Source organism: Danio rerio, chromosome 13, assembly GCF_049306965.1.
Source record: "Danio rerio strain Tuebingen ecotype United States chromosome 13, GRCz12tu, whole genome shotgun sequence".
NCBI lineage: Eukaryota > Metazoa > Chordata > Actinopteri > Cypriniformes > Danionidae > Danio > Danio rerio.
In genome coordinates this window covers 11,420,946-11,433,573 of record NC_133188.1, presented here as the reverse complement: position 1 = coordinate 11,433,573, position 12,628 = coordinate 11,420,946, and the positions used below count along the sequence as shown (strand labels likewise).

General features: G+C 35.4%; 2 protein-coding genes across 29 annotated transcripts in view; one reads left to right on the top strand and one right to left on the bottom strand.

Annotated features, from left to right (window-relative positions):
- The window catches only part of dync2li1 (dynein, cytoplasmic 2, light intermediate chain 1), a 37,140-nt gene that overhangs the window by 7,099 nt on the left and 17,413 nt on the right, over positions 1-12,628 (bottom strand). Inside the window, exons 14-18 of one of the 5 annotated variants that reach the window (XR_012388506.1) lie at positions 10,821-10,982; positions 10,562-10,704; positions 9,960-10,106; positions 9,534-9,726; positions 2,917-3,177 (exon numbers count right to left, since the gene is read on the bottom strand). The gene's annotated coding sequence lies outside the window, so the exon portion shown is untranslated. Of the gene's footprint in view, positions 1-2,916; positions 3,178-9,533; positions 9,727-9,959; positions 10,110-10,561; positions 10,705-10,820; positions 10,983-12,628 lie in introns of those variants that run through there. The other 4 variants (XR_012388509.1, XR_012388507.1, XR_012388508.1 and 1 more) reach the window with 4 other exon arrangements.
- cep170aa (centrosomal protein 170Aa) overlaps positions 1-12,628 on the top strand; it is a 91,162-nt gene that overhangs the window by 72,289 nt on the left and 6,245 nt on the right. For 4 of the 24 annotated variants that reach the window (XM_073920733.1, XM_073920726.1, XM_073920732.1 and 1 more), the window contains 4 exons: positions 3,002-3,248; positions 6,431-6,590; positions 9,575-9,742; positions 10,034-10,122. In XM_073920733.1, the coding sequence (XP_073776834.1) occupies positions 3,002-3,248; positions 6,431-6,590; positions 9,575-9,742; positions 10,034-10,122 (664 nt within the window). Of the gene's footprint in view, positions 1-578; positions 627-3,001; positions 3,249-6,409; positions 6,591-9,574; positions 9,752-10,033; positions 10,123-12,628 lie in introns of all 24 variants that reach the window. The other 20 variants (XM_073920731.1, XM_073920725.1, XM_073920730.1 and 17 more) reach the window with 7 other exon arrangements.

The window sequence follows — 12,628 nt, the reverse complement described above, 5'->3', positions numbered from 1 at the left end:
GCTTAGCTAGGTTAGTTAGGTTAACTAGGCAGGTTAGGGTATTTAGGCAAGTTTTTGTATAATGATGGTTTGTTCTGTATACTATTGAAACAAAATTAGCTTAAAGGGCCTAATAAATTTGACCTTAAAAAACAAAAAAAACTGCTTTTATTCTAGCCGAAATAAAACAAATAAGACTTTTTCCAGAAGAAAAAATATTATCAGACATACTATGAAAATTTCTTTGCTCTGTTAAATATAATTTGGTAAATATTTAAAAAAGAAAAGAAAATCAAAGGGGGGCTAATAATTCTGACTTCAACTGTATAGTTTAAATTTTGAATGTGTAATTTTGCATAAATCTACAATTTAGAAAATATTATAGCTTTCAAAATAAATGTTTTACAGGCAATAAAAACCAGCTTAGTTTCCTACTTGTGTTAACTGGGTATATAATGAGACCTTTAGCATTCAGTAGAGTTTAGCTTGTGCAGTTTTGTGATGTTTCATGTGGACTAGACCGCTGTCATTAGTCATGTTTGTCTGTAATTGTCTGTCTCTGCATGCTTGTGATATTTATAAATTCCCATTTTGCACAGAAACTCAACTTGAGCCTGAAAGTGTTCTGGCAGAGGAGGAGCCCATGGGTACTGTACCATCTCTGGGCTCTGTGTGTGTGTGTGTGTGTGTGTTGTTGAGTTTTCATAAAGTGAAAACAGAAGAAACTCATACCCGGCATGCTTTTAAATGTCATTCTAGTCAACGTGTCAACTGCTTTTTATGTGTTCTTTTTTCTAAAAATCAAAACTCAGCAGTGGTGGAAAGGACCTCAGCCAACTTGCTTTCCCTTTAAAAGCATTTAGATATCAGGTTTTAACCACATCATCACTTCAAAATAATTAACAACCACATACGAGTAACAACATATTTATTCTGAAAAGTTTAATGTGTAAAGTTAATAGAGATGTTTGCCCTTTAATGCCACACAGTCAAAATCGGAGCAAAGTTGTCTCTCAAATGCTGATGCAAGCACAGAGCAGTAAGAAATGAGGGTCAGTTAAACACATTCCCCCTGGTGGCTTAAAGCTAAAATAACATGACGGAAAGAAAACATTATTGTACAAGTAAAAGTTTTTTAAGGGGCCTTATTTTGCATCGCCAACTTTTGAACAACCAAAACTATCGATCCAAAGTCCTTTTCATCACTTGCATTACATTTTACAGGTATCTTGTCAGAAGAGCTTTGCTGTTTGTTTTTAACAGATTTCATTTCTGCAGGGGCAATCGCAATATACTTTTGTGCTAAGGGATTTGTTTAAGCTGTTAATTTTGATAAATGTACCGATCTTTGGTCTATACCCATTCAAAACAAGGTTTCTATGGGAACTGTCATAGTATATAGTATAAAGTGCTAATTAAGACAGCGGTGTAGTGATATATGAGCTTTAAATGTACACTCTCATTGGCTACTTTTTCTAGGTACAACTTACTAACAAGAGTTTGAATCTTTTTTTTTGGCACAGTGTTTCGCAAGATCTTTTGTAGACCTCAGTCGTAGAGTCGTTTCAAGAATTACTGTGGTCTTTCAATCAGCTCAAATAAGTCTGGCTGTTCTTCTCTGACCTAAGATCATCTGTAAACACTAGAGATGGTTGTTATGGAGTCAATCTTGGGGCCATGTATACTTGCAAACTATAAGGAAGTTTTGCAAACAAAAAACAAGTATTGAGCAAAAATATAAGGCAGCACTGTGGCGCAGTGGGTAGTACAATCATTACAGCCAGAAGGTCACTGGCTCAAGCCCCGGCTGGGTCAGTTGACATTTCTGTGTGGAGTTTGCATGTTCTCACCATGTTTGCGTAAGTTTCCTCCAGGTGCTCCGGTTTCGCCAACAAGTCCAAAGACATTTAGTATAGGTGAATTGGGTAGGCTTAATTGTCCGTAATGTATGTGTGTGAATGGAAGTGTATGGATGTTTCCCAGTGATGGGTTGCAGCTGGAAGGGCATCCACTGCTTAAAACATATGCTGGATAAGTTGACGATTCATTCCGCTGTGGCGACTCCTGATTAATAAAGGGACTAAGGCGAAAAAAAAATGAATGAATGATTGAATGAGCAAAAATAAATAAATAATTGCAAATATCCAAAATTCGCTAAGCGAAAATGAATTTCTAAGAAAAATTAATAATTTTGCTAACAAAAATAAAGAACTGCAAATGGAAAACAAGTTTTGAGAAATAAAAAAAAATGTTTTTGTATTTTTAAATTGCATATATATATATATATATATATATATATATATATATATATATATATATATATATATATATATAATTATTTTTTATAATTATCATTTTATTTGCACTGCTTGATTTTTATTTTTGGTTCTTCTTTTATTTTTTAACTTAATTTTCCCTTTGCATTTATTTTTTTTTCAGCAAAATAAATTTTTATTTCTTTAAAAAACATTTTGCTTTGTGAATTTAGGAGATTTGCATTTATGTATTGATTTATTTTGCTCAAAACAAATTTTTTTGTTTGCAAAACTTTCTTTTATTTTGCATTTATATGGCCCTAGATTGACTCCATAGGGTTGTGTATGAAAAACCCAGTAGGTCAACATTTTTCATCTGGCACCAACCATCAAGCCACTTAAATCAGCTTTCATTCCCTTTCTGATGTTCATTGAACTTTAGCAGATCATTCTGACCACACCTACATCCCAAAATGCCATCTGATTGGCTAATTACATATTTGCATTGACGAGTAGTTGAAAAGCACCTGATAAAGTGGCCGCTGAGTGTTTTGTTGTAATATTTATAAACCTTGTGCCAGTGGGGAAAAAGATTGTTGCATCATAAAACAGAGATGCAAGGAGTCTGTGTGTGTGTGTGTGTAATACTGACAAAAATACTGATACATTAACTACTCATCCTCTGCGAGCTGTACTCTCTTTTCTCTATTGTCAATTTTATTTTGGTAAACATTTCAATCATATCTTGTCACTTTTTCTCCTTTCAGCTAATAACCGGTGGAGACGTGTGCCTCCTGAATATGCCTCTACCTCTGAGGATGAGTTTGGCTCCAACCGGAACTCTCCTAAACACATTCGCCTGCGGCCTGGCACTACCCTTCGCACCAGCCGGGTTCTGGGGGGTCCCACTCCGGTCACCACCACCAGTCCTGGGGGTCTGCTTCTGAAAAACAGGATGAGGGAACAGGAGGAGTACATACGAGACTGGACAGCACACAGCGAGGAGATCGCCAGGTACTCATCAACTCTATACTCCTCTCTGTTGCACAACATATTATTAGTGTGTATGGAAAAAGTGCTTTTCTCCAAAGGCCCACAGTTACTGGACTCAAAAATGTGATGTCTTATGTTGCACTGGTGTATTTTTGGCAATAGTCAAAAATGCATTTGATTAGTCAAAATGATCGATTTTCCCTTTTGTCTCAAAAACATTATATATTAAGTAATGGTCAAGTACGATGAGTATGTTTTTTCTACATTAAATATGTCAAAACCTAATTTTTTTGATATTTCAATTTAAAAAACAAAACACGCATATTTACAGAGACCTAAAACATTTTTCAAGTGGTGCTCGCTGCAGAGCCATTTGAGGAGAGCTGAGCTCCAGCGAGTGGGAGCTTAAGCTTAAGCTCCACCTTTTTTGCACTTCTTCTACGAGTGATGTCACTGGGGGTAGGGTTAGGGGTGGGGTTGGTGTACGCATTAAAACAGCTTACAGGAGGAGGAGCGACAGCTCATGCTCCCCCTCGCTGGAGCTCAGCTCTCCTCAAATGGCTCTGCAGCGAGCACCCTCTCACATTTTTGGATCCTTTATAAACCTTTTGACCTGTACCTATATAATACTTATTGTTATCATACTTACCATTCATATGCTGTTATTTGATTTCTGTATTAATCTAGTAAAATAAACTGGATTTGATGCCGTATATGTTTTTCTGCTGAATATTCCTTTTGTTAATTGTGCTGATTATATTGTAAGACGATAAATAAATATGAAAAAAATATATATTGTATTCAAAATATTGAAAAAATTCTAGATGTTTAAATTATAGTATCTTGACCAAATATCAAATGTCTTATTCCAACAAAGTATACGTTCTTATATTCTTATCGTTAAGTTGCTGTTTAATCTCAGTTTAAAACAATTTGACACTAATGGCTGGTTTTTTTGTATAGAGTGACAAATTTTGTGAAGTAGTCATCTTTTAGCATGCTTGACTGTTTGACATAATTATGCCTCACTTAATTCATGATTTCAAAATAAATCCATTTATGATTTAATTTATGGGTGAATGAATCATAAGAGCATTGCAAGTCATGTAATTCAATGAAATACGATAAGTAATAGAATGTATATCTATGTTAGTACAGTGGATTTTAAATAAGGGTCTTAAATAACAAATTACAACATATTTAAATTCATGATTATAAAGTAATCTGAATATGAAATTATTTTTAATGCATAAAACCTATATCTGTATATGTATATTTATTTAGTATATAGATCTGTCTGTGTGTAGCTAGATAAAGATAGACAAAAAGACAGACAATTAGATTACTAATAAACTAAATTATATATATATATATATATATATATATATATATATATATATATATATATATATATATATATACACACACACACACACACACTGGTTTAATGGAGAGAAGATTTTTTCAACAGATTTTTGTGTGTGTGTGTGTGTGTGTGTGTGTGTGTGTGTGTGTGTGTGTGTGTGTGTGTGTGTGTGTGTGTGTGTGTGTGTGTGTGTGTGTGTGTGTATGAAGGTGGGTAAATTACTCATAATATGTAATGTTTAACTATGTAGAACTAACATTTTTAAGTCTTTGTTTTGAATAAATAAATAAAATATTTAAATTAATTGTAATAATCAAAATAAACAAACAAAAAACAATAAAATATATATATATTGTATAATCCTTTGATTTCAAGTACATTTTTTAATCAGAAAAGGCAGTTATTCATCCTGAACTAGTTAATTTGGTTTAAGGTTAAGATCTTTTTTTACTGAGTAATTTTCTGAATCCCTGCAGAGAAAATGAACGGGGAAATGACACTGAGAACCAATACCATTGAAAAGTGCTGGTGTGGCACGAGGACACACACACTCACACAGACATGCTCTATTATCTCAGGAGATCCTCATATAGCATTAGTCACAGCAGGAGCAGCTACAAGACAGACAGTATGCTGGGAGAACAAGCAGATCACAAAGTCGCTCTCGCTTTCTCTCACTCTCTCATTCTGCCTTCTGCTTTCAGTTATTACACACCCAAATTTAAAAGCTAAAGACAAACATTTTTATTTACCCTAACAAAAGGCCTTGGAGAAATTTGCAGTTCGCTATGGTTCATTTATTCTGTGAAGGATTGGGTCTAATAACTATGGTGTTACCAAAATAAAGCTAGGTAATAACACATTTTATTTTGTTAATAATATGACTTTATTCCTATAAACCCTATGAATGTAAGGATGAAGTTAAAAATATATTTTTTTAAAGGGTCTTTTATTTATTTACTTTTCTATAGCTGTTTATATACATGAAATTTAGCAATTGTATACATTGTACAAAACCTTTGTGTTTTTCATGAAGATTTTTTTACACATTAACAAAACCATGTAGTGTGGCTCAACCAAAGATCTGCTTGCGAATACTGCCACCTGGTGTTTTTTGTGAATACTACACTAATTGACGTTTAATCAAACCCTTTATAGATGTGTGATTCAGATGTAATTCTGATTATTTTTATTGCTTATATTTATATGTTTAACAAAATTACTGCAGTCAAGAAGTGTGTGTTTTTTTTTTTATATTTTATCATTTAATATTGGATTTTATATGTTTAAAATTAGTCTCTTATGCTCACAAAGTCTTTATTTACTTAATGCAAAAGTTTTCAGTTAATTTTAAAAACATACGTTTCCTGTGGGTCAAAGTTGAATTATAAATACCTTTACTCCATTCTTCAGTGTGATTATTATTAATACTCCACAGTGCTGCTTCATATTTAATTGAAAAACATTAATGGAAACTTTTTATTACATGTCTTTAATGTCACATTTGGTGAATTTAAATGCATAAATTAAATGCATTTAAATGCATTTAAAATATTTATTACATTAAATTAAATGCATTATTACATTAAATTAAATGCATTAAATATTTATTATATATTTAAAACTTTTACAGCAGTGTATATGTTACAATAACTACATTTTGCCATTGATAAAATGCATTAATGTGATTTAATACTGCATATTTGTGCATGTGCATGAAGTAGGGACTACCTAATGTGAAATTGTGCTGTCATCTGCATGCTGTGTGTGTATTTGTGTGCCCCTAGTTTCCAGACACCCATCTGAAAGTTTACAGGTTGTTCCCCTGTGTGCGCAGGATCAGTCAGGACCTGGCGAAGGACCTGGCCATCCTGGCACGAGAGATCCATGATGTGGCAGGCGAGATCGACTCGGTCAGCTCCTCCGGCACAGCACCCAGTACTACAGTGAGCACCGCTGCCACCACACCAGGCTCAGCCATTGACACCAGAGAGGAGGTACAGATATACACACTTCAAAAATTCTATTCACTTTCTAAGGTGTTTTATGGAGTGTTGTTTTAGGGTTTGTTCATACGTGGCAGGTTTGGTTTGATTAGAATGAACTCTGAATGGTTTTGGTTCACTGTTAAATGAACTATGATGCAGGTGACTGGAATATAAATAGAACAAAGACCAAAGAGATGTTTGTAAACGAACTTGATGCAGGACATGATGTGATATTAATGACAAAATGCTCATGCGTGCATCCATTTTCTGTTCATAGTTACCTTTTGTAGTTCAGTTATGGTCAATGTTTGTTGCAGCAAATCTTAGACCCCTATACACATTTTATAAGCTGTTCACAAGTGATTAAATACAATACACTGAAAAACAATACCATCACATGTACAAAATCATCATTTTTGGATGTTTTGTTGCAAAAAATACGTCCTAAAAGCCAGATCGTTTTGTATTTTAGGGTTCAGTCTTAAAAGCTTCAGACAATGCAACCTCAACTCATCAATTATTTATTATTTTAGTTCATAAATTTAACTAAATGAAAATGAGAAATATATGTTTGACAAACAGACCAAATATATATTTTTAAATATGCCATAGTTTTCTGATTAAGAATGAAAAAGTCACCTCTCTTTGTTTGTCATACCTGAAATAATATATTATATTTCAAAGTCTATGTGTGTATGCACACACACACACACACACAAAATTCACTATTTGAATAAAATTTGGGCTTGGGGCCATGGCATCAACATGGCATCAATATGTTTCCTTAGTATCCTATATTATACTATACTATACTATACTATACTATACTATAACAGACGATAGATAGATAGATAGATAGATAGATAGATAGATAGATAGATAGATAGATAGATAGATAGATAGATAGATAGATAGATAGATAGATAGATAGATAGATAGATAGATAGATAGATAGGTAGGTAGGTAGGTAGGTAGGTAGATAGATAGGTAGGTAGGTAGGTAGGTAGGCAGGTAGGTAACTACAGTAGGTAGGTACTTACTTACTTACTTACTTACTTACTTACTTACTACCGGTCAAACGTTTGGGGTCTGTTTTTTTTTTTTTAATAATTATTTTGTTCATTAAGGCGGCATTGGATTGGGTGGATTTGAAATTGAACGAACAAGATGTGCTTCATCTGCAGACTGCCAGATCCAACATCCAAATCAGGTGAACGCTGTAGGAATTACAACAGTTTGCATATGTATAGATAGATAGATAGATAGATAGATAGATAGATAGATAGATAGATAGATAGATAGATAGATAGATAGATAGATAGATAGATAGATAGATAGATAGATAGATAGATAGATAGATAGATAGATAGATAGGTAGGTAGGTAGGTAGATAGATAGGTAGGTAGGTAGGTAGGCAGGTAGGTAACTACAGTAGGTAGGTACTTACTTACTTACTTACTTACTTACTTACTACCGGTCAAACGTTTGGGGTCTGTTTTTTTTTTTTTTTAATAATTATTTTGTTCATTAAGGCGGCATTGGATTGGGTGGATTTGAAATTGAACGAACAAGATGTGCTTCAACTGCAGACTGCCAGATCCAACATCCAAATCAGGTGAACGCTGTAGGAATTACAACAGTTTGCATATGTGCCTCCCACTTGTTAAGGGATCAAAAGTAATTGGACAATTGGCTTCTATGCTGTTCCATGGTCAGGTGTGGGTTATTCCCTCCTTATCCCAATTACAATGAGCAGATAAAAGGTTCAGAGTTCATTTCAAGTGCTATTTGCATTTGGAATTTGTTACTGACAACTTTCAGGATGAAATCCAAACAGCTGTCACTATCAGTCAAAAAACAAACTAAACAAACCCATCAGAAAGATAGCAAAAACATTAGGCGTAGCCAAAACAACTGTTTGGAAAATTCTTTAAAAATTTTTTGCTCAGGGTTTTTTAGTGTTGCTGAGCTAAAACGCGCAAAACTTAAAGACCCGAAAGACCACGGAAACAACTGTGGTTAATGACCACCAAGATGCAAACCATTGGTGAGCCTTAAAAACAGGAAGGCCAGATTACAGTTCTAAAAAGCCTTCACAGTGCTGGAACAACATCCTATGGACAGATGAGATCAAGATTAACTAGAAACAGTGATAAGAAGAGAAGAGTATGGAGAAGGAAAGGAACTGCTCATGTTCCTAAGCAGTGAAGCATGGTGGTAGTAGTGTCATAGTGTGGGCATGTACGACTGTCAATGGAACTGGTTCTCTTGTATTTATGGATGATGTGACTGCTGACATAAGCAGCAGGATGAATTCTGAAGCGTTTCAGGCAATATTTTCGGCTCATATTCTTAACTCATTGGACAGTGCTTCACAGTGCAGATGGAGAATGACCCAAAGCATACTGCAAAAGCCATTTAAAAAAGAAATGGAATGTTTTGCAATGGCCAAGTCAATCACCTGATTTGAATCCGATTAAGCATGTATTTATTGTGCTGAGAGCAAACCTGAAGGAAAAATGGCCCAAGAACAAGCAGGAACTTAAGACAATTGCTGTAGAGGCCCCGCAGAGCACCACCAGGAATAATACTCAGGGTCTGGTTATGTCTGTGCGTTCCAGACTTCGGCCTGTAATTGACTGCAAAGCATTTGTAAAGAAGTATTAAAAAGTGAAGGTTTAATTTATGATTGTTAAATGTCCTATTACTTTTGGTCCCTTAACAAGTGGGAGGCACATATGCAAACTGTTGTAATTACTACAGCGTTCACCTGATTTGGATGTAAATACCCTCAAATTAAACCTGACAGTCTGCAGTTAAAGCACATCTTGTTCGTTTCATTTCAAATTCATTGTGTTGGTGTATAGAGCCAAAAAATGTCTCAATTGTGTTGATGTCCAAATATTTATGGAACTGTATATATTAGTTTTAAATATCATTAATATCCCTGACCTGTTCTCAGTACATCTGCCACTTTTTCTCCTTCTCTTTAGCTCGTGGAAAGAGTTTTTGATGAAAGTCTAAACTTCCGGAAGATTCCCCCTGTAGTTCACACTAAAGCCTCAGAGATCAATGGCAGGCCAGTGGAGCTTCGGCCTCATGCCCCGGACAGCCTGGACCCTCAAGCTGCCCTGCGCAGACGCACCTGGAACCGGGATGAGGTGAGACCGGTATGAGCCTTTTCACTTTCAATTTTTCATATATTTATCAATATAAATATCCCAAATAAATTAGATTTTATTGAAAACATTTGCAGCATGATATAACACACACACACAACAAGTGTTTGTTATTGTTAAGTCCACGTTTATGCCATTAGATGGGAACATGTTGTTCTGTAGATCCTGGTGTGTGAGTGCTGATATGAAGTATAATTACCTCAGTGTTTTATTGACTGGATGTTGTTTGTTTTGTAACTTATTGACACAGTCGTGCTGGTTGTTCTTTTGCAGGCGGTGTTGGACAGTTTATTGCTCACATCGGTTTCCCAACTGTCTTCCAAAATCCGACAGTCTGTAGATAAAACTGCTGGCAAAATCAGGTCAGTAATGGAGTTAAACATGTGCAGAGCTTCCCATAAATCCAATATAATGTACATTAAAGAACAAATGTGAAAATTAAACAACAGTAACTTATATTTAACTTCAACAGTACTTAATAAGTACCGTTTCTTATTTTGAACTGAAAAATTGTTCAGTGAAGCAGTAAATTGCATTTTATTATATATACTGTACACTTTCAAAGTATTTAAGGAATTATAAACAAAATATAAAATGATAATTCATTTTATTTGTAAATGGCGCCTTTCTGGACACCCAGAGTCACTTTACAACAAGCATCGACAGCCATAACAGAACAAATTAAAACAATTAATAAAAAGTTGCCAAACAAGATTTTAAATGCTTATAAGGAGTTGCAGGTACAAACACATCGCAAGTGAAAAATAACATGATAAAAAAAAGTCAGAAAGCCTGACTGACTGAAAGATGTGTGAAGACTATCACTGCTCCTTAGATTCAGGGGAAAGAAGTTCCATATCCGAGGAGCCAAGGAGCTAAAAGATCTAGCACCCATTGTGCTTAATCGAATGCGAGGTGGCACCAGGGAGAAAGAGTTGGCTGATCTAAGAGTGCGAGAAGGGGTGTAAATATGGAGAAGTTTGGTGAGATATTGAGGAGCTAGATTATGAAGTGCCTTGAAAGTGAGAAGTAGTATTTTAAAATCAATACGAAACTTTACCAGAAGCCAGTGAAGCTGATAAAGAAGTGGTGTGATGTGCTCATGAGATAAAGTCCTAGAAATGAAACGAGCTGCATGGCTCTGAACCAGTTGGAGTTTTTTGGAGAAGTTTAGAAGGAAGCCCAGAGAGAAGTACATTACAGCAGTCAAGTGGTGAAGTAACTAATGCATGGATGAGAAATGTTGTGTTATTGGTTGTGATAGAAGGGTGGAGACAAGTAATATTACGCAGGTGGAAATATGCATATACATTACATAATTATAATATCAGTAGACAAACCCGGAATCTACGCACACAGAATTCCGCTGATTTTTAGCCCATTTTTAATTCTGTTTATTTACTTGAGTAAATGTGTGTAAATCTATATTTATTCAGTTTTTTAATTATGTTCAGTAATATTGTTGACTAATGTAAAAAATGTTCATCTGATTTATGTACAATGCAGTTTGTACAGTAATATTTTCGGTCTTTTACTAGATATATTATATGACAAACTTGCTTTATTTACCAAATAAAGTGAATCTCTGGGGCGGATCGAGTGCAGTGAGAAAGCAAACTATCCGAGAGCGGTTATATTACTGTGTTTTATGGATATTTAATAGGCATACGGCTATATGAAGAGAGAATTATGAGTAGGGTGGGAAGTCTCCAGATGCCCACAAACGAGTGATAATCTCCCTGTAATCTCACATCTCCCTCCCGCTCCTCAAATAGACTAAGTCGCCCACCCTTCTCACCCCTCCCCACCGTATCTCTCCTCACTCTTCAGACACGTCGTGTGCACCTTGTCAAACACCACCAAACCACCACCTCTCCTGAGCGGGACTCTGCAAAATAAACCCTGACACTCTGACCAATGTGAGGAGAGTTTACTCACACGTGACTTGTTTTAGCTCTTTTGGTCCGATTAGAAACTTTGCAGTGTGAAAGGGAACTGTTCCAAGAGCAACAATGTAACATTTGTAATCTCTGTTTCGGAACAACATGAATCGATTCACAGGTGTGAAAGCACCCTAAAACAGGGGTGCTCAACCCTCTTCCTGGAGATCTACCTTTCTGCAGATTTCAGTTGCAACCCATATCAAACACACCTGTCTGTAATTATCAAGTGCTGTTTAGGGCATCATTAATTGGTTCAGGTGTGTTTGATCAGGGTTTGAGCAGAACTCTGTAGAAAGGTAGGTCTCCGGGAACAGGGTTGAGCACCCCTGTTCTAAAACAATGTTTTTGAAGGTGCCATGAAAGTAAAATAAAGTTTTGTAAGTATTAGTATTGTTAGTTTTTATGATGTCTATAAGCTATTGTGCTCCAAAATAGAGGCAAAATTTATGTTTAGGAGATGTTAAACAGATATAAATATGTAAAGCTTGTAGTTTGTCACATCTGTATAAATCACCAATGTCAAAGCCAATTCCTGGAGGGCCGCATCTCTGCACAGTTTAGTTCCAACCCTAATTAAACATACCTGATCAAACTTATTGAGTCCTTCAGGCTTGTTTAAAACCTATTGGTAAGTGTGTTTAAGCAGGGTTGGAATTAAACTGTGCAGAGCTGCGGCCCTCCAGGAACTAAGTTTGACACCTGTTTGTTCAAATGGATCAATAGTTTTGTTCAAGCTAACTCTCACTTCAACTGCTCGTCAAATCGTGACCAATCAAATGCCCTATAGTATCTGATGTTTCCCGCCCCCTTCAAGATGCTTTTCACTTGATGTGCTGGGGATCAAACACTTTCACTGTCAGCACTGTGAGAAAACAAAACGCTATTGGCTGTTTTTTTTTTTTTTTAAAGGAGAGGGGCTACACTA